At 44.7% G+C, this 26,126-nt stretch overlaps 1 protein-coding gene across 3 annotated transcripts; it reads left to right on the forward strand.

Annotated features, from left to right (window-relative positions):
* stac (SH3 and cysteine rich domain) lies at window positions 1–24,845 on the forward strand. 3 transcript variants are annotated; one of them, XM_076017966.1, is made up of 12 exons: window positions 1–711; window positions 1,797–1,829; window positions 3,576–3,909; window positions 10,721–10,854; window positions 13,363–13,444; window positions 13,659–13,765; window positions 14,972–15,053; window positions 15,874–15,941; window positions 18,582–18,679; window positions 21,770–21,821; window positions 22,361–22,378; window positions 23,657–24,845. In XM_076017966.1, the coding sequence occupies exons 1-12, from the start codon at window positions 598–600 to the stop codon at window positions 23,753–23,755; spliced, it is 1,221 nt and encodes a 406-aa protein (XP_075874081.1). In that variant the 5' UTR covers window positions 1–597; the 3' UTR covers window positions 23,756–24,845. The 3 variants fall into 3 exon arrangements, with proteins under 3 accessions (XP_075874081.1, XP_075874079.1, XP_075874080.1); XM_076017964.1 differs by having other exon boundaries at window positions 20–711; window positions 22,361–22,498; XM_076017965.1 differs by lacking the exon at window positions 1,797–1,829 and having other exon boundaries at window positions 30–711; window positions 22,361–22,498.
* The last annotated feature ends 1,281 nt before the right edge of the window (window positions 24,846–26,126 follow it).

Raw genomic sequence — 26,126 nt, forward strand, 5'->3', positions numbered from 1 at the left:
CTCCGTTTATTTATTCATTCTTTGACCATATGGTTGTCTCTCTATCTTTCTCTCTCTGAGTGTGTCCTCCATCGCAGTGTTCTTGGCAAGCAGGAGGCAGCGCTCATGCTTGTGTCTTGTCCCTCCTCCTTCCCCGTCTTCCTCCTCTCCTCTACTCTCTTCGCCTCTCCACGCGCTCCAGGCTCTCCCGCCCATCTCTCGGCAGACAGTTGGAGGCGCGCGGCGCAAACAGCGCGTGGACTTGGACGTGTCCTGGCAGCGTTTACGCACGACGCCACGCAGCACGCGGCAGCCTCGCGCGGAGGAACGGCGCGCGTCTAAAGCTTTTCCAGCAACTTTTTACCCCGAAAAATATCTCATCGACCCTTTGAATTTGTGTTTTGTTTTTGTTTTTTCTGTCGCCTCGTTTTTCTTCGCCGTCCGACTTCTCCCGTCCTCGGTCGCGGTGACTGGAGAGAAATGTCAACGATGTAAACAGCTTCGAGAGGAGGCAGAACTCGGCAGAAGAGAACCGCTGTTTTTTTTTTTTGGTTTTTTTTTGTTTGTTTTGTTTTTCATCCCCCCCCTTCCTCGTCATACCGCCCAACAGAAGGGAGGATGATACCGCCGGTCAACATGATTCAGGACGAAAGTGGGGGCAAAGAGGACGAACGAGACCAGAACGAGACACCCAAATCCCCGACGGCCACCAGCAGCCAGCAGGAAAGCAAGGTAGGACCCGACCCGTCCCGTCCCGTCTCCTTCTAACACGCCGTGAATGGAGCGGTGAACTTCTTCTTCGTCTTCCTACTACAACATGGAGAGGGCTGGGAACCGTTCTCAAGAAAAAAAAAATAAGGGACAGTGTGTGTGTGTGTGTGTGTGTGTGTGTGTGTGTGTGTGTGTGTGAGAGAGAGAGAGAGAGAGAGAGAGAGAGAGCCGCCACTCTTCTGAAGCTGCTTTAACACCTGGGCATGAGGGAGACACACCTGTGAGCAGATGGGTTCAGACTGTGGGTGACGTCGTGATGAGGCTGCGTTGAAAGTGATTTGAGCATATATATTGAAGGAGCTGACAATACATCCCCACTCTTAAATTTGCTCTCTTTTTATTACACTATTAACATGCTTATTTGTGCGTTTTTAAATCTTTATAGTAGTGTCCACAAATTCAAATATATTAGCAAAAATAATTTTCAGATGATCAGGGGCCATAATCAATAAGGGTGGAGCCAAACAAGAATGTGACTGTGAGCTAAAAATGTGCCTAATAATGGGGGGTAAAGTGCTTTGAGGGTTTGAATACTTTGTACCTGCGGTTGATAAATGTAGGTGGCCTAATGGAGATCCAGATCTGCCTCGAGGGAGGTTCACCATCCATGTGGGCCACAAGTTGCACGGAGAACATAAATTATAGTAGTAGAATACCGGACTGGATGACATTTTATAATGGCTATTTATCTCCTGCAATTTGCCCGCCTCATACAAGGCAGATAAGGCTTTTCTGACTTGGTTGAACATTTGTTCCGTCAGATTTTTTTATTATTTTTTTCCAGGCAGGCTACCCGGTGATCTTTACTGCATGTTAACTCTTTTGTCTGGCACTTTCGGGGGCAGCTGGAATTTTAAGAGTCTGCGGGCCGACTTCTCGCATAACTCAAGCGCTTCTGCCAAACAACTTTTACTCCCTGTGATGGTTGGTGGAGATTAGCCGTGCCGAGTGTATTCCTCATTCATATAGACAGGCCAAGTAAGTCCACTCTTGTAAAGTTGTGTTTTTGTTCTTGTTTTTTTTTTTTTTTGTCATCTCCCGTTAAGAATACTGTGAGACCCGAACATCACAAGCGCAAGGTGAGCTTCCACTCTTGTGCAAAATGTAGCTTTTATGACTGCAGAGTTTAGTCCATCATAACCTGCATGTTCACGACAAAGAAAATCAAACAAAAGTTGTTCCGTGTTACAACTTCTACCGCTTTTTAGTGCAGTAAGAGCCATCATCACCCATGTTTCTGGAGCGCACCCTGTGTTTTCTTTTTTTTATTTCTGAGGCTGCATCAGTGACTGTATTTATTCACGATAATTCGATTTGTAATCTTGTGCAGTTTGTTTTACATTAGCCAGCGCAGACCTCATTAACCCTCCCTTGCTTTTCTAGTGGAGCGCAGCTCTAATATATCTGATCTCGTTAAACACAGCATGAGCTCCCTGATGCATGGACACACATTCTCTCACTTTGATCATTTTGGGGGAGAATATTGTCAATATTTTCCCTCCGTGCGGAGTGCAACACGCAACCATGGCATCGTGTTGACGTTCCTCTGCCATTCACAGCCTCTGTAAACAAGTACAGCATGTAGAATTTTCCCGGACCAGTGGATTTGAAGGCAGACACATTGTTGCATTTTAACATTTTTTTGTTTTTAAAATGCAACTGTGTTCTATGTTAAGAAAGGTTTTAGTGGAATGCGTGTACTATCTATGTGTATGTCCATGTATATATGTGTGTGTGTGTGTGTGTGTGTGTGTGGGCAGTAATGGCAGAGAAAGGCTAAATTGATTGTTTCCAGAGTGACCCGCGAAACTGATCGATCCTCCCCTTATTGAAGCTGCAGCGATAAGCTCTCCTAGTGATTTGCAAAGGCATGTGATACAAAAATCGTGACAACTAACCCAAAAAATGTGCTAGTGTTAATTTATCCCAATGTCCCTGTTGTAAAATAACATAAAGGCACAGTGTTTAATGCTTAGCAACCTCTAATGGTTGAAAAAAGAAAATTGCAGTGTTTTTAATGTTAATCCCACTTTCTGATGATTCCTCTCATCTCACTTCTTCCTTTTCTGTGATGCAAAATCACCAGACCCTTACAAGTAGGTCTGCCCTTTCAAGTAAAATTAAATTGGTATGGTAAGCAAATAAAACGACTACTGGTGACACATTGGGCCTTTATAGCTAATTGCAATGTTTATTCACAAATTGCTGAAGAATGTTATCTAGCTAAAAACATACATATGCATCATTTAAAGGCATTTAAAGATAATAATAATGTCTTTGCATCATGTCACTGATGTACTTCTTCAATCTTCAGCCTGTGGCGGCACAACCGACCACAATTATTAGATCGCAATAGAGTTGCAGAGGGATCCTTCAGTGCATGTGTGTGCGAGCTCAGAGTTAAGTGGCCTTCTCCGAGGCGGAAAGTACACACTGAGAGGTTAAATGAAGAGCTGTCAGCACCGAGTGTTATGAATTGTGTTGCCGTAAAAGAGAGAGGAGACTGATGAGATTGATGGATGCTGCGGCCAGAAATGGCAGCGCAGCGTGTGAGCAGAGTATCGCTGTGACACTTGGCTCCGAGCAGGAAATCACATTACCTTCCAGGTAGGGAACCTGGAAGGTTTTTCACTGCGTCCTGATGAGCTGTCACTTGCAGTGGTCCTTGGTATTGGCCGCCGGGTGCCGGGACATTTGCATAATGACTAAGCTTGTCGTTTATGTGGGTTATAACGTCGGTTATTTTCTACTACTGTGTCAGTTTCTTCATTTTCCCTCTTTCTTCTCGCCCGTTTCTATTCCAACTAATATCCCTCTCCTTTCAGCTGCAGCGGCTAAAGCGCTCTTTGTCCTTCAAGACCAAGAGCATTCGCAGCAAGAGCGCCGACAACTTCTTCCGAAGCAGCAACGACAACAAGACGGAGCTGCTCTCCGATGTGAGCAGCAGCACCGGCCACCTCTGCAGCATCGGCATGGCCCCGCCGCACAACGCCAACCTCCCCATCCCGCCGGTGCCGCCCGCCATCCCCTGCGCTCCTCCTCCCACGTCGCGCTCCCAGGCGCGCAACCCGCTGCAGGTAGACTCGGCGGGGCACTGCTTTATGGAGCACATCTTCAAGAAGCCCACGTTCTGTGACGTCTGCAACCACATGATTGTAGGTATGGTTACACGCACGCCCACACACACGCACACAAACACACACACGTGCCATTTGCATCGGTGAATTTAGTGAAGTTGCTGAGAAGGGGGATGCGTTCGCTCAAACGATGAAGAATCCTGCACATCTCCGAGTGAGACAGTATTTGTATTAAGTTTTTAATGCCGTTTCTTTTTATAAACAAGATTAAAGTCAAAGAGTAAGAAAATGCACAGGCATATAAACACAGTGCTTAGACAGCAGGATGCAAGACCATTAAAGGTCTATTTTACAACAATTTTCAGATCTTAATTTGCAGTCAAGCGGCTTTGCAAGATGAATTGTGCAAGAACTCCATGTCCGGGACAGAGCAGTATTACCTTCTATAAACAGAGTGATGCAAAAAAAAAATTTGGCTGTCTGATAAAACTGATGTGTTGTTGTCCATGTCACATATTTGAAAGGGAAAACGCAAAAGAGCTGTTGTCACAAATGTTGGAGAGATATCAGTGCCCTTTTTTAACACAAGAAAAGCCTAATACGTAGTGTTCTCACACACAGAAAAGTGAAGCAAGCAAAGGAAGTTAAAGGTGGATTCTTCCTGTTTCTGATTCTTTCAAAGACTTTGGCAAAGTACATTTTGCATAAAATTGTCTCTCTTTTCAAAAAAGAATGCTGTGTTTGACCAGAGAGTCAATTAAACTTGATAAGCACAGAAACGGAGCGACCCACTTGAACCTGACCTGACACGTGATCGACGGCTACCTCACTCCCACTCACCTGCACGCCGGGTCGAGTCTCTCTGTCCTCCCGGGTGTCAGGTAGCCGACAGCAGCCACCTCATCCACCTGCTCTCCCCTCGCCAGATGTTTTGGTGTTGCTGCTGCGTTAAATCATCGGCAGTGAGGGAGCACCAAGTCTTTGTGTCCTAGAGCCACAGCAGTGGGATGATGTCACAGACTGTCTCCACCATCTGCTCAACAATCTCATTCCGTAGGTGGAAAAACTGCATATTATGGATTTTAATGATTTAAAAAATTTTTTTTTAGCAATTTAGCAATTTAGAGATTTTTGGCAGTTTTAAGTGGCAGGAAAACTACATTTCAGTTATTGCTGTGTTTTGCTGAAAAGAAAAAATGTACTAAGAAAAAAAAGATCCTGTCTTAGAAATAAGCAACCCTGCAGATTTTCCTGGCCTCAATATCAGCAGCTGCAACAACAACAACACACCTGCCTCGGGCCTTAAACAACTTCCTGCCAGCAACGACAGGTGGATGAATTATCGCATAGATGAAGTAGTTTAATTATTAACTGTTTACAAATTAAGCCCCGTGACGTCAAATCACGCCACGCTGCTATTGTGTTCTAGCATCTTAACTTTAAAATGAACTGGAGTGGATCGTCAAAACATTTTAAGCATAGCAAAAAGGCTATTCAGAATATACTTTTCCCAGTTGAATATTGAACACAGTTGGAGGACTGCACCTGAAATGTTGACAGTCTAGGAGCCCCGTAAATTATTCTTATATAAGTAAGTCATGTTTGCTGTCATGGACCACTTGTTGCTTCTCTGTCATGCATATTACTCGATTTAAAAACTGTGTGGAGTATAACGGGGAAACAAGTCATTATGACCACAGCCATGCAGCCGATTTGAAAAAGGTCTACCACCCGTGCTCTTAGAAACACTGAGCGAGCAGTCAGTCGGACAGCCTAGTAAAACATTTTGCTTCTGGATTATATTACTTCCTTCATTTTGGAGGAAATTCAATCGGAGCTGAAAATGCAACAAGAGAACAGTATTACAAATCAGCTTGAACTGTCATAAAATTATAGTATGTCAGTATTACAAGACGGTTGCCAATTGCTGCCCCCAAGTGGCTGAAAAGTCACCTGTTTGTTAAACCTGAACACCTTTCGCTGCTTTGTTTCAAAGTATTCATAGCTTCCCCACTACATTGTCAGTGGGGAAGCTATGAATTAAAGTGATGAGAGTGGGCTTGGCCTCTTGATTGGTGCTGAACCATCTGCTCCGCCTGTGACAACAGATTCTGCCCCCTTACTTTGTTAGTTCCGCTTTAATTAGGACACACAGTGGCCGCAGCAGAGAGAAGTGACCGATTATCACTATTTGCATGTGTGTGTACGTGTTAGTGTGTGTGGCAGTAGTAGAGCAGGGTCAGAATCTGACTCAGTTGTCTTTGTACCTTATGAGCAGCGGTTGTGACAGTGAAGGGGACATTAAAATGGCTGATTCCTATCTTTGAAATTGAACATTCAGTCTCTGTTTTGCTTCAGCAGTTGACTGTTTTCCCTAACTTAACTTTGTGGCCTGGAAACTCTGATGAACACAGTCTATACAGAAACTTTGGAAGCTCTTATCGAGCAATGCTAACAAGAATGTTTGTGCTACGTTCAAGGTAACCTGTATCACGGTTCCATCTTTTGCTACATTTGGTCACATTTGTTAAAGGTTAAATGTGTCGACTCATAAAAGCGAGAGTCCTCGCAGTTGAACCTGTTAAGCCTCACAGGAATATAAACAAAGGCCTTCATCGTTAATAAGGCGATATGAAAGGAATTGATTTTTCTTGTTGTGTACAGAAGATGAAATGTAATTCACAGAGAAGGCTTAAAACGGTTTTGAGACTGCGAATGTATGGCAAAATAAAGACTCATCGTGTCGACAATGACATACAGGATTGAGAGTCCATGTGAAGGTAAACAAACATGTATCGTCTATTAGCATGATTAATCACCATCAGTCCGCCACTTAGAAAAGTCTGTCCTTTTTGTCGTTTCCTCAATCTGCTTTTTCGGACATTGTGTGCTAACACACACACGGCGCTGGGTGTCTGCCCATTGTGATGTCGCTGAGTGCTGACATCACAACGCTCCCAGCCAAGGATTTGCTCCACCCTCTGAGACCACTTTGTTTTCCCCTCGCTTTTGTCCCAACACAAATATGTGAAAGGTCCAAGAGAGGTCACCAACATTGATACACAATGCATTAACGACACGCACACTCGATAACAGCGGTAATACCGACAATCATCCCGTTGCATCTTTTACGGTTTCGCAAAGGAATGTTGTGACACTCGGGCTGAAAAAGTCCACATCTGTTGCGTCACGGGTGAAATATGTGAAGCACGTTTATGGTTTCAGAGATATCTTTTCTCTTTTAAAGCAACGTTGCTGTATTGTCCAAAGTGTATTTGGATTGCCATTAAATTTGAAAGGAAAAAAAAGAATAAAACTCCCACAAGATTGTTCTAAGTAGCACTGTTCTTAGCTGAGCAGCAAACAGCCGGCAGATGTGCGGCTCTTTATTTTGCCACTTGGTTGGTCTTTCTGCAGCAAAATTTAGCTGTGTTTGAAACAGTAATTGGTATTTTATAACAGTTTGGCATTTCATCCACGCATTGCTACATCCTGTATGGCATCCTCCATAACAGACAGACAGACAGACAGACAGACACTCAAATTAAATTTCTCTGAAAACTTTCTGTTACATCTGCTTCCAGGAGACCCCCGATCACAGATGGGTCCATAAAAAACAGATAAAGAAGTGAGAATGTGAACTCTGGGCTTTATTTCTCTAATTATCCAGATGGGAATTTTTTTTTTGTTCTTCTGTGTAAAATCTAATTGGCTTCGAGAGAAGCTAATTAAAACCTACAAATAAAAGAACCAGACTCAGGTCAGTGCCATGGAGGTGCCTATAAGAGGAAAGGGGGGTGGAGGAGTTGTTGTTGAGATGGAGGTTATTTGAACGGGAGAGCTGGAGGTGTGAAGTAAGAACAGTGGCTTAATGGATCAATTTGCGGCTGTTGTGAGCGGGAATGCAGCAGGAGAAAGGCATTGGGTTTTGCGTGGGAACGAGAGGAACGAGATACGGGAGAAAGAAGGCATGGGAATTCTGTCCGGAGCCTTGGTGTTGAGTTTGAGTGAATGTCGGGTTTTCAAGGCAGAGCAGCCGGGAGAGTTGCACCGCCGCTCGCTTTCCCCACAGCCGTGATGCCTTCACTGACACCTCTTTCATCCTGGGGGACAAGAGAGACTGGAGGAAGAGGATCTCATGCATCAGCTTGTCGTTGGCACACAGGGATTTGCATTTTTTTCCTTAGGCCACACTGTGCAATAACCTTGTGCTGTAGACTGTGCTAGAAGGAGATAGAGACAGAAAAAGCAACAGGACTTGTGTAGAGTCACTGAAATGGACACAACAATGCATTTCAAGGTTTTCCTTGACAGAAGGTAGCCATTTTTTCACCCCCTACTTGCTTTTGCAAGAGTTTTGTTTATAGCAACTCGCCATGGGGCAGTGGCATCTGGCATGGCTGGGATGCTCTCACCTGTCGGCAAATCTGATTGGTCCACTCAAATAAGACGAAGCAGCAAGTTTGCCTTACCATCTTCAAAGTTTTGCCTCCTCTTTCCCAAACACTTACTGTGAGCTCTTTTCCCGACGAGTAAATGGGATAAATCCAACATGTCCAGGGAATGCTCCCATCTGGCGTGCCAGGTTTGAGACTGAAAGGAGAGACAGATCACCTGGTAGCGAGCAGCTGTCGGGCGGTTTGGTGAACCTCAGAACCTAGTCGTTCACGTCCAGCCGTCGATTCGCCAACATCAGCACTTTCTGTCGCGCCACGCTATGCCACAAGCTGAGGAGACGCAGTAAGAACGCCGGGTGGAAAAGTGGCTGTGCTTTGGCAGCAACATATGCGCCTCTGTTATGTTCCCCGTCTCTTCCAATTATAACCGACGTGCATGAACAATGTCCATGTCTTCAAAAGCCATCTGCAAGTCCACATGTGCCAGAGCCACTTAGTTTTAGAGTTTTGGGCACAAACTGCCGAGGCAGCACACGCCTGCCTAGTTAGCATTGTTGCTATCAAACAAACCTGCCCCCCAGAGCTTTCAAAAGAATCTTTACTCACCGTCAGCGATAGCTGATTTTAGCGTGAGTGTGGCAGGACATTGAGACTCCACTGTGTGAGCGCATTATTTGCGACCTTAGGCTTTATATTGATTTTGAACATTTGGAAAATGTCATCGTGCGTGAGCTGTGTTTTCCTGGACGGACTCATGGAGAGCAGCTTCACAAGGGTTCGATTTAGGCCACGTTCACATAAATAGGCTCAAAACAAAACTCTGTACACATCCATGGGATTTTAAAATAATCGCACAAAAAATAGCGACAGACCAAACCAAAAAGTTTTTCAACAAGCTAAAACTCTGCTTGAGGTGAAAGACCGAACCTCATCAAGAAACCTGCGCGTGTAGTCGGATACACGTAGAGACGCCATTAGGCCAACAACAGAACACGAATCTCCAAGTGCTCGTTAAAAAAGCGACCTCGGCTGACCTCGTTTAGAGTGACCCGATTATTTGTCCCCCTTATTGTTCCTGCTGTTGCTGTTGCTGTTGTTGATTTGCAGCCCAGTGATGAGTGTTGACGCCAGGATCACATTTCTCCTGGTGTCCATCTCTGGTCCAGCTGTGCTGGAACGAGGCCCCGGCCAAGCAAACACGTGAGCTTTCAATGGTAGACGCCAAGCCAATTATCTGGCCAATAGTGGGTCTCGGGTGCTCGTTGGTGATCGTTGGTGCTCTTCAGCCTCAGGTAGCCGCGACGCCGCATCAGATTACAACCCGCCAAGTTCACTCAGAGATTTTTCTTTCCCCTCCGTCTCCTGTTTGCTCATTAAACTTACACATGAGAGGCTTTGTACCTGAAGTATCCTGTGTTTGCCGTCTTGTCTGGGGATCAGATGATCCAACCCGGTCACATTTACCTCTAACAGAATCTCTGCTCTTCAGACTGATCCTGTCACGTTTTCAATTTCAGTCCACAATGAACTATGACATTGTTACCATTTCACCAGACGTGAATTGACGGCTGTGAGCAGAATTGGACCAGTCTGAGTGATCGGGTCTTCTCCACTCCACTCCACTCTCAACTCCTGCCTGAGGAAATCAATGGATCCTTTGTATGTCTACGTTCTCACATCGAGTGCTGGGGACAGAGCAAAGCACGTGCTCTTTGATTAATCAATGGAGAGCCAAAAGTGCATGGCTGCCAGACTACAACCAGTAAAAGTGGTGGGGCTCTGGAATGGCCGCTGATGCGATTGGCCTGTTGGCGGTGCTGGTTTCTGGACCAAAAGAGAAGACACAAGTTTTCATCTTTTTCAGCAGTCAGGTCGTGCAGACATTTGAGTTTCACGTGCAGCAAAACTCAAATGAAAAGCCTTTGAACAGTCTTGGTCTACTTCTGTTTGGTGATGTATTTTTTCTTGGCTCCAAGTCTAAAGCAAAAAAAGCATCCAAAAATATTTTTCTTGTTTATCTCTTTGTGATCACAGGCACACACAGTGAAACCCAGTAATGCCTTTTCTGTTGCTGTAACGCAAGCTTTGTTTTCTTTTCCTGACGTCTCGTCTTCTTCCTTATCTGTCTGCAAGTTCATTTTTACACAGCTCAGTGCGCAGACTTCTTGCGAACACATCTTCATTTTCCAAACCAGCTCGGTGACATGTTGTGGAGTGAAGGATGAGCCTCGAGTCTGGAATGGTTTAACGTGCTGCTGCTGCTGCTGCTGCTGTTGCTGCTGCAGCTCATTATCTTTGCAAACGTCCTCATGTCACCACACGCTGCTCAAACGGGTTCCTCCCCTGCTCGTGGCGAAAAAATAATCCTGACCAATGTTTTTTCCAGGGTCCCTGCCATTTTGTGTGTAACCTCGAATGTTCACTTGATAGAGACGCCAGTCGCTGACGCGATACAGCTGAACCCGAGCCTGCAATGTTTGTGTGTGTGTGTGTCAGGTACGACGGCCAAGCACGTGGTGTTCCTGGCGGGAAACACGGCGAAGCACGGCCTCCGCTGCAAAGCCTGCAAGATGAGCCTCCACCACAAGTGTGAGAACGGGGTGGGACAGCAGCGCTGCATGGGCAAACTGGTGAGTGGACGAGCCCGCAGGACTTGACACAGTCGGTGCATTTTGTCTTTTGCCTGTCAAAGCCTCTGGGAGATTCTCGAGAATTCGACAAATGTAATTACTAATGTCATTAGCGAGCAAAACAGCCTCGTTGGAATTGGCAGCCCGACTCTTTCCCACCAGAATGTGCTTATTCAGAAATCACACTCCCCTACGTGCGAGTGTGCTGTTGCATCTGTGAGCGGCATCCATCCTCGTCATCGTCCTCGCCACGGTTATATCACCACCCTGTCTGTCTGTGTGTTAGATAATGCTAATGCAAGAGCCGCGACTGCTGCTCATCCCCCCCTTAAAGCCGCCGCCATCAGCATGAAGCCACGTATCCCGATCGATGCTGTCCGCTCTGGGCAGCGGCAGTGCCACTGCTGATGATGTGACACACAACTGCTAATGAAAGTCAAGTCATGGCATGAGTCATGATGTGTCTGTTTTTAAAGTTTCACGTAGTAGCTTGCATTCAGGGTTTAAACCGCTGTCTCTTTTTCGTCTGCTACTTTTTAATGCAAAATTAAAAAGAAGAAGAAGAAGAAGAAGAAGAAGAAGAAGAACTTTCAAGAAACTCTGACACCTATTTGCCACAAAGTGGTGGGATAGAAGAACTTTTTTTTCTTAAGAAAAAAAACAAAAACAAAAAACAAACATGTAAAAAAAGTCCTGCTCGAAAGACATAAACTAGTATTAGCAATTTGGGTTACTGTGAAGGTTCAAAAAACGCACAAGTGCAGTTCATTTGCCATTTTTAAAATTGAGTGCTTTCACAAAGTATTCTACTATTTAGCAACAGCTACGATTTTCTTTAACTTTGCCATCAACTCTCTGTTTTGTAATAGCAAGAAGTCCACAAAAATGTTGGTTTGTTGTTATTTTGTTGTGCAGTAGCCCAAACAAAGGAAACAAAACAGCGAGAAGATTTTAATCATGAAATTTGAGCACAGAGACCTGTAGCACTCCTGGAAGCAGTGCTGGAACTCAGCTGCTATCATCCTTGGAATGGCAATTTTGGCTTTGTGGGTAAGCAACATGATTATTTGTTTAGTCTAAGAGCGAGAAGCACTGTCTGCAGTGCTCTCACAGCCACGGCAGTCGAACAGACTGGCAGTTCAGACAAAAAAAAAGGGAGCCTTTCATCACTTACACACCTCCCACACGGCGCAGTGAAGCTCTGTAATGCTGTCAGGTCATTCTGTTTGATTTCCTACCTTTCCAGCCTTGCCTCTCCTCAGCCTTCCGCAGCGCTTTCCCACTGAGAACTGAGCGGAGAAAATGTGGAGTAAGCTTTCTGACAAGGGAGTCAAAATGTGGCTAAAATACTCGGCAGAAGAAAACGATATGAAAGGAGAACTGACATCGCAGGGCAGCTTTCCTCCGAGAGGCCTCGGGGATGAGGCTCGGCTGCTCTCAGGAGTGGAAAATGGGGTCGAGGGGTCAAGCATAAAAAGGAAAGCATTCCCCTGTGGAATAGGGCTCTAAATCCATGTTACTCTAAACTTGGACACTGTCGCAGCCATGCTTGTTTCCCTTGGCTTGAGAACCGTCCCTGTTAAGAAATCAAATGACCTCCTGCACCAAATCTTTGCAAACCACCAAGGCAGCGTTGCCACGTCTCTTCACAGAGTTTGTCTAGCAGTGCACCGGTGACCACAGAATTGCAGCAAATGGCATTTTAACAATTTGAATAACACTCCGGCTTTTGTGATTCATGCGCGAGGTTACATAACATCAGGGAGGGCACTTCACACAGCGAAGCTGCACTAAAATCTCTGTTTATGGCTGAAAGTAACAATCAGTTAATGGTATTTGTTAGATTTCTGAGCCACCGTAGAGTTGTTCATTTATATTCTTTTGTCAGCGTTAAACGCTTAATGCCTTTTCTCTTTAAATTGTTTTGGTGAGGACTTTGTTGTTTAAACCTGGAGTCTAGTTAAACAGAACTACTTATCAGGAAATTAAACATCGTAAATCAGCGATACGCAAAAACCTCCGCACAGTGTCATGTTTTTAACTCTGTTATTGTTAGGATAGGAACAAAGTGATATTCGTTTAACCTTGCAACGCAGCTGGATGGCTTGAGAAGCCTGGAAACTCGCACATCCATCTTGCCAAGCCTGAACTGAACTGTAGATCTTGTGCCGTCCCTCGCACCAAGGGGAAATATCAAAGCTGTTGCTACCTGCCTGAACTATGGGAGTGAAATAATCAGACTTTGAAGGGTTCATCTAATCAGCTTCCAAGTTTTTTTTTTCAGCCAGATGGATACACAGCAGTTTTTCCAGTAGTTTCTGGAAAACTTCTGTCACTTTAGCACTTAAAAGATTCTATTTAAACTACCTGCTTGACCACCAAGGCTGCAAACATTAAAACTGTTTGACTGTACTGGTCTGATAATGTGATAAATCTAAAAGTATTGTCCCCCCGTTGAAGCGTTTCCAACATCCTCTTCCTCTCCCTCTCCTCTCTGTCTCTCCTCAGCCAAAGGGCTTTCGACGGTACTACAGCTCTCCACTGCTGATCCAGGAACAGTATGGCTGTATCAAAGAAGTCATGCCCATCGGTGAGCAGCTTTGGCGCCACATCATATAATCAGTTTCGTGTTGAACCGAGGGCTCTTTGGCACCCTTGCAGCAGCACCCCAATCCCATTTTTGATGTGTTCCGTGAGATTCGCAGACATGCTTTTATTGCATTGTAAATTGCCACATGCCTGTCGGGAAAGTTTCACATTTGCTAACCATCAGACTTTGTCCTGCCTCCATTTCCTTTCTCAAGCCTGTGGCAACAAGGTGGATCCTGTGTACGAAGCCTTGAGGTTCGGGACATCGTTGGCACAAAAGGCTAAAAGGGCCAGTGGCTCCGAGTCCCCGAACAGAAACTCGGTGAGAAAATAGCCATGTATGTGTCTGGTGCTGTTTGTTTCCCCGTATTTATTTTTGTCCTAAAGTTCCCTTATTGGGTTCCTTTTACTTTACTTTACCAGTGATTTCTGACAGTAAAGCATCCACAGAAAACTCTGCAGAGAAGAGAGAAGTCCTTCTTGCACTTATTTTTCTTCCTCCACTGTACAGAAAGTGTGTGCAAAAACGCACAATTCTGGAGACCCACAATTTGTGATGTCACAAAGAAAAATGTTGCCTAATCAGACTAATCTGTCAAGTTGGTCTTTGCATGTCTTTGATTGATATGAAAGCAAACATGTGGAAGGTGCAACAAAACATGCTTTATCAAGAATCTAGAAATTAGGCTGCAAACTACAGTGTTTTCTGGAGTTCTATTGATTTTTATGGAAAATTAATCTTGCAAGGTTGTCCAGGATTCCAGACGTTGAACAAAGATCTGAAGGTGTGTTTAATTCTACCTTGTAAATAGTCAAGCAGATCACTTTTCAGACTTCTAGGTTGCTTTTCATCGTAACACATTGATAATTCAATCCTAAACCTTAATAATTATGTCTGTGTGCTGCTACAGACAGTGCAGCCGATGGTCTAAATAGATAATGCCACTGAGGGGCTGTAAACACTACCAATAAAGGCAGCCTGGTCCAGGAAATGATGAAAAGGAAAGACGTGGGCGCAGACATTCACGCTACGGCTCTGGAGATGCACTGGGCTGATTGCAGAGCCTCGGCCCGCCTCCCCTAGTTTGAGGATCCTTCTCCGTAGCTTATCGCACGCTGTGTAAGCTGAGCTGTTTGTGCGAGCCTCCATCGGTGCCTCCCTCTGACTATGACATCTGAAAGCTGTTGGGTTTGGGCCATCCAATTCTGTCTGGCACAGCTGTAGCTGAACATCTGTGTGTGTGTGTGTGTGTGTGTGTGTGTGTGTGTGTGTGTGTGTGTGTTAGTGGAGGCCTATGGAGACAATGTCATCTCTACAGGGGCTATGATGATAGTTTCCACATGCTGCATGTTTGCGCCACTTAAACAGATGGTCTGATTGCAAAAGAAGGGACATTTACATCTCTCTATCTCTCTATCTATCTATCTGTCTATCTATCTATCTGTCTGTCTGTCTGTCTGTCTGTCTGTCTATCTATCTATCTATCTATCTATCTATCTATCTATCTATCTATCTATCTACCTGCAGACCAGTGACTTGGATAAAGTTCCTGAGGAAGTGGTAGCTCACAGCAGCAGAGAGGAGCTGTCTCGGAAACACAGTGATGACGGTAGGGTTTTCTCTCTCTGTTTTCTCTCCATTTTCAGCTTTGCATGCGTCACGTACGACTCACTGACTCATAACAGGGTGAACGGCTCTGGTATAGGACTGTAAAACCTTTGGCTGCCCGTTCTGCTACTCCCTTGTAAGAACATGCTTCTCCGTAGAGCAGCGCCAGCTCACCACTCTGTATACGTTCAGAGTGGCAGGGGTGCCAGGAGGAGGTAAGACAGGGAAGAAGAGCAGCTTAGGAGGAGCTGGGTGCACTGGGAGCTCCGTGTCACTGGCAGGGCTGCTGTTCCCCTATTTTCCCCTCAAAACTTATTTTAGGATTGAAATGTAATCATATGCTACTGTGAAAAAAATACCCCCTGGTTTGGAGTAGAAGGCTTCATTCAACCTTCAATATTCTGTACATCAGTTCTACAGAATGCAAAATCTCGTCCAAAATCGGTTCTTCTCCGGCTCATATTTCAGAAACAGCACTGCTGCTGTTGATGTAAAGTGCCGTGGTTGATGCATCTACATTAGCTGCAGTAAATGGAACACTGTCATCAGAGCTGGTGTGCGTTGTTTTGTCCCAATGACCCCAACCCTCCCACACTCACACACAAGCACGCATACACACACTCACAGCACCCTCATAACCTCAAACTGCTGCGAGAAATTAGCTGTTTGCACGATTGTCAAATATTTGCAATTTTATTTTATTTTTGCTTTTACAATTTCTGCTCTTTCACATTTCTGTACTGAGTGATTTGTACATCAAATTGGTCATTACTATGATTACTATGTGGACTTGAGTAATTTTTGCTTTTTTTCCCACCCAGTGTTCACAGTCATTGAGAACGGGACAGAACATTACCATGAGCAGGAGATAAAAGCAGACAGCCTGCAGGTGAGAAGATCCCACTTGCTTTTGGCGCCCCTGCTTGCACTGGTTTTGTCTTGTTTGTTTTTTCCAAACTTGTACCTGCACTGCGGGCTTGCCAACAAATTAAAATGTGAAACGGTGAACTGCCACTCAGTAGCACCACTTCAGACTTTCGGTCACCTCTTTTTTTTGTTCTACTCAAACAAACTTCAATTAGCCTTCACCGTCATGATGTCCAGGGCAGCTTTAGTTGCACAGCAACTGGGACACTCAGCGGAATGTGTTGCCAGCCCTGCCTGCATTAGGCTAAATCCCGCCTCTCCTTGTCCACCAATGTATTTATGCCAAACGCCAACGTCAGCGAACTTTTGAGGTCAGTATTTTGTCAGAGACGACCTCATCTCGAGGAGAAAACAAATTCAGTGCAAGGGAAAACGTAAACACATTTTTTGGAGTCAGCTGCTCCCTCTTCTTCCTCCTCCTCCTCCTCCTCCTCTTCCTCCTCCTCTGACTTACGTGTTCTGAAGCCATGTCAGAACGAAGCGTCTCTGACCAATGTCTGAACTATGTGGACTCTGTGAGAACTGCTAGCGAGCCAGTCCATACTGCGTCCGTCCCGCATGCCTCCGCCTCGGTCCACGCTCTGCATTTCCCAGGACTTCTGATGGAAAATTTCCCTTCCTGCCGTAACAAATCAACCCCCGAGCTGACACCACCACTGGACTGCGTACACAAAGCTTAACCCCCAGCGAAAATGTTTGAAATGGCTCTCGGCCCTTTGTATATTCTCTCTTTTTTTTTTTGCACCACTCTGCTGGTGGTGCGGAATCTTCAATGGAGAGGGAACGAGGTTAAACCTGTGAACATCTCGCAACAATCCTCCCTTCCTGCTCAGCGACAATGAATATTTCCTAACTGCCTCAAAACTTTTCCCCATGCTTACACTGTGGACTGTGGGAAAGGTTGTGTAATTTTTGTGGGAAAGGTGTCTCTGCTATCAGCGTTCGCGGCACATTTCACCTCGTCGGCAGCGCAGCCTGTTTACGTTGGTCGCTTAAGTTGTTTATCTTTGTTTTCAACAGTGGAAAAAGTGGACAGATAGTTCCATACGCAGAAAAAAAGGACAAACAACCGTACAAGGCAAAAAATACACACACTTTGAGAATGCTAGAATCCAGTTGTCATGCTACTATTTTAAACTGAATTGCGTTTCGTAATCGGGGCCGCACGGAGCACAGCTGGCAGCGGGCAGTTTGTCCGTCCGCAGACACGTCCATTAGCTCCGGCCGGCCAACAGACAGACGGAGACTCCGCAAGGCGAGCAGCAGAGGAAGTGGTGGAGAAAACTGCGTCCTCGCCAGAGACTGAGACTCTCGCTGCGGCTCTCTCTCTCTCTCTCTCACACACACACACACAGACACACGCATGCACGCACGGGATTGCAGGCGGCGCCATTTAAATCCCCATCTGTTCACACTTTTCAGGTTTCAGTGTTAAACTACCCGAAATCAATTGCGAGTAAAACATTCTGGCTTCCTACTGTGATTTCTCCTCAGTTGGATTCAAGGTTTGGGAATTTCCGAATTTTTGATGCATAGTCAGATCCACCTCCTTAGCGATACCAGACACCACTTTCTAGAAACAGGACACCCTCTTTAACAGTGCCTAAATGTCACGTGGCATTGGTGAAGTCTTTACATGAAATCAAGTTTTAAATGCATCATACCAGGGACATTCATTTTAGTAATATTGCATTATTTTATGAGCCAGTAACGGTGTTACGTCATCATAATTGCTGACAATGGAAGGTATTTTTAGAGTCAACAAGTAGATGTGATAACAGGTCAAAGTTGTCGTCACAGGTTGGTTTTGCCCTCCAAAAGGCCAAAGTCATCTCGCCGCTGAACCTCTGGCGCTCCCACGGCACCCACAGCCTCTCAGAGCCAGTAAACAGCTTTTAGTTAGCCGTAATGGATTGCCCGCCGCGTTTTTGTTTTGCACCCCGAGGCCACTCAGGCCGTTATCCTCGTGGCCTCAGTTAACTCAGCCCATCCATCAGCCATATTGCCCGTCCACGCTGTTTGCACTCAGGGAGCCGCAGAGGCTCAGAGACGGTTGTCTTCATGACTCTGCTGTCCTGCAAAAAAAAATAGAATATAAAAGATAAAGATGCACCATACAAAACCCATTCTCCCAGTTTTTGGAGAAATTCTCCTCTGTGCACTTTGCAGCCATGAGATTATAATACGGAGAGATTACAGGCGGCGGGGTTTACAGTCAGGCGCCGCCGATGAGACGAGGCCAGAAAACACCTGCTAGTTTTTTGAGCATCTACAAAGAAGACTCTGACGGCTGATCAGGGTAACAGCCCGTCCACCGTTCCTGGTGGTGTTGACGGCAGACGAAGAGGAACAGACTGCAGGGGCAGCTCGAGCATCGCCACGGTGCTCCGTCGCACCGTAAACAAGGGCTTCTCCCGCCTCTGTGGACGCCAAAGGACTGTCCTCAAGCGCGTTTCTGCTTGAAACAATAGAGAGCTCGGTGTCGCTTTTGTGTTCGCGACACACGCACTCGACGCCCATTTCTCCCTCGTTTCACACGCTCGCCGAGTGCCAGATTGTACGTGCGTGACGCGCAACTCTGTTTGTGTGCTTGGCTGTCCAGCTGGAGCAGAACCAGCTGGAGAAGGACGTCCTGAAGCTCAACACCTACGTGGCCTTGCACAGCTTCTCGGCCCAAGAGAGCCACGATCTGGAGATGAGGTTCGTGGACACGTGCTTGCACACACTCACGTCTTGAATTAAGAAATCCCACCATCACAGGAACCCAGAGATGAATGACTGAATTTATTGCGGTTGAAAAAAGTGCGTATTCCAAGAAGACATGAAATGGAACCACATATATGATTAGTATTGTTTGATGTTTTATTATAAGCACTAATAATCTCGTAATACTACTATTAGTGTTGCTGTTACTAGTATTATGTTAATGATATTAGTAATAATAACACTAATAATTGTAAGTAAACTAGTAGCAAGAACAAGAAGTAGAATTTGAATTACCTATGATATTATTATTATTATCATTATTATTATTATTATTATTATTATTATTATTATTATTATTATTATTATTATTATTAGTAGTAGTAGTAGTAGTAGTAAGTAGTTGGTCATAGTAGTAATAGTAGGAGTAGTATCTGTATTTTTTTATTTTCTTCTTTGAATTTATTGTTCTGAAACACACAAACTAGCCACTAGATCAGTGGTTCTAAAATTTTCTCTGTCACGCCCCACCTTGGAGGAAGAGAATTATTCACGCCCCCCGCCCCCAAATTTGACGTGGCTGTGTCTTGAGGGATCCCGATGAACCTGCAAGTGGTCCCATGTCTCTAGGACAAAGTTGACTTTTGACCCCATAGACTTGCATGGCATTAGGGGCAGTGGTTCTCAAACTTTCTCTGTCACGCCCCACCTTGGAGGAAGAAAGATTTTCATTTATTTTGTACAAATAAACAACTTTAGCAAATCACTCTTTGTGACATCAAATCCTGAACATTACTTTTTAAACAAGAATACTCCTTTCACTTTTCTGCTGTGCAAATAACTTTTTTTGGCAAACCAGTCTTGTAACATCCACCATCCTGGCCTCGCTGTGAAACAACACAGCTTCATGTTGTCCTCCCATCTTCTCACAAAGTGCAGAGAATAGCCCGCGCTTTCAGGGGTCTTGTTTTGATGAAATTGTCCACATCAACAACATCAGTCATGCGACAACATCACATTTTCTACCTGCCTCACGGGATGACGTTGAGCGTTGCGTGCGCTGAGTCATAATATCGCGCCAGTCGCGGCGTAGATCACGTACTGATTCAAAGGTGTTTGATTACGTTCTATCAGCGCTGGAAAACTGTTCGTTGTCCTCTGGCTTTTTCGCTTGCGGCTCGCGCATTAAAAAGAAAATAGAGCATACACTGAAATGATCGCTGTGCGGCACGAGCCGGCCGTGGAGGTGCACCCCGCTTCAAGTTCGGCGTCACTGCACTAGATCAACAGCGAAATTCAATTTACTTCACAAGCAGGTTTGTCAGACGCTCTCATGTCAGCTACACCGGCACAAACGGTGCTTCATGAATAATCCCCAGTGCTCAACGCTGGGGATTCATCTGTCCGCTGATCACTGTCTCCCTGCTCTTGTTCTTTCACTCTTACACAATCACTGTTTGAAAATGCCACGCTGCACAACGGTGGAGTGGGGAGAGGGGGAGGGGGAATTAATTAGCTTCCTTATCAGTGGTGCTTGGAGATTTATCCCTCTGGAGTGGCCTCATTAGTACAGTCAGTCATTCGCACCCTGCCAGGGTTCATATGGAGACACACACATCTTGTGAACTTTGATTTAGAGTCCATTTACACTAATGCTGCCAGGTAATTTCAAATGTAAAATATTAGTTCCATTGTATTTCAGTGATGTGATAGGATGTTGAATAAATTAAGATTTTATAAAAAAAAAAAAAAAAAAGTTCTCTTTGCGATGACAATTGACTCTTTACTTTTCTTGTTTATTATTATTATTTTTTAATCTATTTTGTTATCAAAAGAAAGACATCGGTCTGTGGCTAGATGTTTTTCTTTACATTGTTATGTACACATTATTATTTTCCCCACTTGAATACACAAACACATTTGATCCCCTTCCACATCCATGGCTGCTAGGGCATCAATTGCCACATGCTCAGAAACCGTCCCTGAGGAAGGGGAGCATTCACGGTGAGCAGTCCTTCAACATGAGGGTCTATTTGCTGCTAATTCCTCAAGGGAATCCCGGGAGGATTGTGGGATACGAGGATGCACTCAACCTGCCCCTCTGTTTCCCTCTTAGACACAGACACACAAGCGCACGGAGGTCTTTCTCTCGAATTGCTAGGCTAGATTTAAAATTCATTGACTTCCTCCCTCAGCCTCCCTGCAGATCCACTGATACCTGCTTGCAGCACAAAGTTCACCCGGCTTTGTTTCAAATGCATTCCCCCATGAAGGCTCACATCATCACCTTTCACTCTGCAGACACTAAGCAGAAAATCCAAAACCGCAAAAGGGGAGCCAAAGACTCTTCACTTAAAAAGCTGCATTTCCATTTTGATTTTGAGCAAGAATATCTGGGTTTGATGAGTCTCGCCACCACACACTTTGATTAGGTGATTGCCTTCAACTGTGCTGTGATTGCGATGATCACTGATTCTTTTTTTTCTTTTTTTTTAAATACAAATATGGACAGACCGCAGTTGGGTTTTTGTTCCATGGATAATGTATAGACTGAACTAAGTTATTTTTTTTACGTTGTTTTTCTTCATCACCTTGGACATCTTTGCCTTGTTAGATTCAGGCTGAGCAGCTCAGTAACTGAAACACTCAAGTCAGAGGGGGGGGAAATTACGCAACCCATCATTTGGCCTAAATGTGCTGGTCCTCTTGATTTTCATTGGTAACGTTAGGCACGAACAGATGCTAATAATTACAGCACATGCGGTGACAGGGTAGAATGATTCATGTGTTTCCTGGATTAGCAAGAATTACTCATTGCAAACAGGATTAATCAGTGGTATTTGACAACGAGGAGAAGGGCAAACACCCTCCTGCACCTCAAAGGAATCCGTCACCTCTGCGACTCTCCCCTTCAGCGTTCGATAAATCCTAACCCTTCAGTTAAACACAAGCAGTTCAGATCTTAAAGGTAAACACAAATGCATAATGCACAAATGCAGATGTTCCTCTGACATTAATAGTCATTCTGCAGATTCTATACTGGATGTTTGTTGTGATTCCTGCTTGTTTTTTTTTTCTACATGTCAGAGCTGGAGACAGAATCTTTTTGGCCGACGACTCCAATGAAGACTGGTGGAAGGTGGGTACAAAACCTGTGTGTTAAAAATGCACCATGGCATGCCCCATTAAAGTGACTGCTTGGTTTAACGGCCTAATTAACGTTCCAGGATGCTAAGATAAGTCTCCTCTGTGTCGTGATTGTCCAGTTTACATAAGATGTGCCTTTTTCCAGAAAGCCCCATAAAATTACCACGTAAGAAACTGCTTGATAAATTACAGGAAGTCAAGCCGCAAATTATAGGAGCAAGGCAGCGGGCCGCTTCGGGGCACGAATGCACGAAAGATAAATCAGGGAGACAAAAGGGCCAAAACAAGTGTGTGAGGAGGCAGCCGCCTGCCCCCACACCATGAAAGAACACATCACTGCCGTTGTATGTTGATAATCAGTGACATCTGGACAGTCTGCATGGTCCAGACAAACATTATCAGTATTGAGTTTTCACTATCGAATCCTTCAATCAGCAAGTATGACCTCTGTAGTTGTTTAGAGCCATATTTCACTGTAATATTTCTCTGTGCTCTGTTCTCCTCCTCCCCCCCCCCCCCCCCCCCCTCCAGGGGGTGATTGAGGACAGGGTGGGTTTCTTCCCAGCAGCCTTTGCCCATGTTGTGCGTGCTGGCGACCAAGTGTTCCGGTGTAACAGGACGTTCATCGGCTGCAAAGAACAAGGCCAGATCACTCTGAAGGAGGGGCAGGTACTGCGTTCAGACCTCAGTGTACCAGGGAAGAAAGGCCATGCGAACACTTAAATTAGAATGATTGTAGCATAGTTGCACCAGTTCAAAGAACCGTGATAATTATATTATGTATATGTTGTCTTAAATGAACTAAGTTAAATTAAGTAGGTGTTAAAGAAAAACATTTACTAACTGCAGTAGAGCCAAGTCTCTGTCTCTTGCAGGCACTCATTTTAACTTTTTTTGTCACTGAAAATCATGCATAGGGTCAGTTTAGTCTGAATTGCAGCTGTGTCGCGATCGTCATGAGCTGGAAAGGAAGTGACCTTTTTTCCTTCACAATAAAATCCACATCCCACCTGTGAGCAATTCAGGACCACATTGCGGACGTCAGAGAAACCCAAATTCACATTAACCAGCTGCTCTTGCGCAATCTAATTACCCACCTGCAGCTCCAACGTCGCCCCCTACTGCCGGCGACTCTTCTACAGCTCAAATTCGACAAACAAGGGGAGGACTTCTCAAATTAGCCTTCTGCCAATAGCTGGGTAATAATAATTGGGTAATAATTTTCCCACAATGCTTTTGCAGGGCATGTGGGGACTCTGTGATGACCTAAAGCAAGCAACCCCCAGTGAGAGATAAAACTGCCAAGAACACTGCGACCTTGTGACCCGCTGATTTTCTTTTCCAGCCACACAAACCCAGAGGGGGGATGTTGCACAGTACAAGACGCTAAAACAATACTTCCTGTACCCATAGAGCGTCATCATTTTACAAAAAAAAAAAGATGAAGTCAGTTGACCTCGAATGGCAGCTGGACTTCTCATACTCGAACGCTGAAATCTTGCTCATCCATCTTGCCAGTCTCCAGTCAAAAGCATTTTTGGGATTGCAATGGAAAATTGTGATTCAGGTTTTTTTTCCCTCTTGAATGGCTTTTGGTGCGAGTTGCACTAAACTTTTGGGTCACAGACAAAGCAGGCAGTGGCGACACGCGGGCCAATGCCATCAAAAGGAACTAGCTAAGCTAAACTAGCTACTAGAACAACTTTCTTTACAAAATGGACACATGCAATAATCCAAAGGAGTTTCAGGTCACAGGTTTGTTGTTGTTGTTGACAAAAAAGAAAAACTCTCTTGCTTTAATTACAGAGTGTTGTTTCCTGTCCCTAGATATGCGTGAGTAGCGAGTGCGAGCACAGCGGCTTCATCCAAGTGGTGAGCGGGAAGAAGAGCGGCTTTGTGCCGTGTGACATCCTAGAAATGATCTGACGCCCTCAGAGAAATGGCAAGCGAGGGATGGACGAGCCACCTGGCTGTCAGCGGAGGTGGATACTTGCAAAGGGAATTCATCTCAGAAAAGGGACGTGATGCTGGTTTTGCCAGTGAGGACTTTTTTTTTGCAGGACATAAGCACTGAGATGACTGGACTGATGTCTGTTGCAGAGGCAGATTTGAGATTGTTTGCTCTCATTTGTAGACTCTATGTTTGTGTTTTTACCCCTTTGTTTTATTTTATTTTTTTATTTTGCTCTGAGTTGTTTAATTTTTTTTAAAATCAAGAATTAAGTGTCTGTCAATTTAAGCCAAAGATGATTAAATACACTCATTACAGTTGATATTTTTTAGGTTGCAATGCACAAAAGGCTATTTTTTTCCCCTCAGAAATAGTTAAATATTTCATGCTTTTACATTATCCTTCTAAGCTTTCGATGCAAGGTATTTAGCAAATAGGCTCAGACCTAAGATTGTTTCAAAAGTTATTTTGTTAAAGGATTTAAATCTGCCTTTTAAAAATATCCTTTAATGCGTTTAGCATTCAGCACAGTTTTTTTTTCTTTTTTGTTCACTAAAACAGTGGAGACGTAACAGAGAGATAAGGCCCCTCCCCCAAGATAAAGAAGAAAATACGTTTGTAAGTAGCAAATTATGAATGATTGCATTGTGCCTAATTGCGAAGTTGCTTAAATCATGTAGGAATGACAATAACTGTTGATTCAGTGAGCAATTAGGATTTGCTTGCATTGCAAGAGATGTAATGGCTTAACGACATCAATGGCATTAATAATAATTTATGATCTGTAGAACACAGTTGATGTGATGCCCTGGGAATGTGAATGCATGACGGTGCAAGAATATGATCCGTTTCTGGTTAGCATGTTTACTCCTGACGGTGATCACTGTCACGTGGTTCACTAACACACTTGTGCTCATGTTCATTGGACACTGCGAAGCAAGCGCTGACCTTAAAGGTTGCTCTGTCTGCGCTGAGCCTCATCTTAACTGAATGTCCGGGAACCTTTGTTTTTATTGTACATACTGTACATGTAAGATTAAAGTTTATTCTTTATCACTATAAACACGTGTCCGTCTGTGCTCATCCTCGGCGCAAATACTTCTGTATATTGCGCAGTTAATCACGAATTTCCAATTTTTCTTTGAAAGGGAATTTTGCGTAGTTGGCCTGCTGGGCTGTTAAAATCCAGGAACGCACGTCAACTGTCCGCGCAGACTGCGATCCATTTTAGTCAGCGTCACTCTGTCTCCACCTAGTGGCCCAGTACAACTACAACCAACACAGTTTCAGCAAATAGTGACCAGACTTCGATTGCTCTTCTATATCTCACAAATAAAAACAAAAAAAAAACAAAAAAATAAACGATTTGGTGGGAATGTCTCTTGAACCAGTGTGATCATGTCCACATATCAGTCCTTATTACACTTTAAGCCCCCCCCCCCCAGGTTACCCCATCTAGACTGTCATTTACACATAGCGATGAAAAGTGAAAGAGAAAGAGTGTGTAAACAGGTGTTGCAGCTCTCTTTATGATGTAGACACTTCTTGGAAACGTCAATTTGTTTCACAATGTCATGGATCAAGGACAGCTCCATAGAGCTCAACGACTGAAAAAACAACACTTGACCTTGTCTCGTTTGATTGCAGCCAATAGGAAAGCTGAGCGGCGCCTCTTGCTGTCCTCTTACAATAATCAAAACGTTCCCGTTGCGTTTTCATCTGCACAGTGAGTGAAGTACCATTCGCAACTCAGTCGTTCACAACTCAGAACCCCGTCAATAGCAACGCTGACCTCACCACCCAACCCTCAGACAAGTCCATCAGCAACTACAAACGATAAGTGAAAATATACCCTCGATGCACTCGGTCACTCTGTCAGCATGTTCTGCTTCTGTGGAGGTCACGTGAAAGGGAAATGTCTGTAATGATCATCAGGTTCTTCTGATGCACGTGTCAGATCATTGGTCATGACTCATGACTACTCAGAAGGACCCTCACCACCACCACCCCTCTACTTTGAATGGAAAATAAGGTGAAACGTCACTTTTTAACCACTGGCGTTATCTTTAGTGAAGGTGTTGCGAACGCAGTAGCAGTTTGGGCAGCAGGGTTTAGCACCTCAAACTGGCTGCTCAACCTCATTGAAGAGTCACGTAGTGTAGAGCAATGACAGCGCGTTTCTTCTGTTCCCTAGAGAAATACTGATATATTGAATTCATCAAACTGGCGACTTGTCCAGGGTGTCACCCTGCCGCCGCCCTATGACAGCTGGGATAGGCTCCAGCAGAGCCCCCATGTGACCCTGACCTCGGCAAGAAGCAGGTATGGAAGATAAATGAATGAACC

The sequence above is a fragment of the Nelusetta ayraudi genome, unplaced genomic scaffold (genome assembly GCF_046127955.1).
Source record: "Nelusetta ayraudi isolate G7.1 ecotype Tasmania unplaced genomic scaffold, CSIRO-AGI_Nayr_v1 ptg000007l, whole genome shotgun sequence".
NCBI classification, from domain to species: domain Eukaryota; kingdom Metazoa; phylum Chordata; class Actinopteri; order Tetraodontiformes; family Monacanthidae; genus Nelusetta; species Nelusetta ayraudi.

Bases quoted from the DNA above. Each gene is read 5' to 3' on its own strand.
- stac (XM_076017964.1), top strand. From the start codon at position 598: ATGATACCGCCGGTCAACATGATTCAGGACGAAAGTGGGGGCAAAGAG. The intron at 13,766-14,971 runs GTGAGAAAATAG...ATCTACCTGCAG, and splicing joins AGTCCCCGAACAGAAACTCG to ACCAGTGACTTGGATAAAGT. The intron at 15,942-18,581 runs GTGAGAAGATCC...TTGGCTGTCCAG, and splicing joins TAAAAGCAGACAGCCTGCAG to CTGGAGCAGAACCAGCTGGA.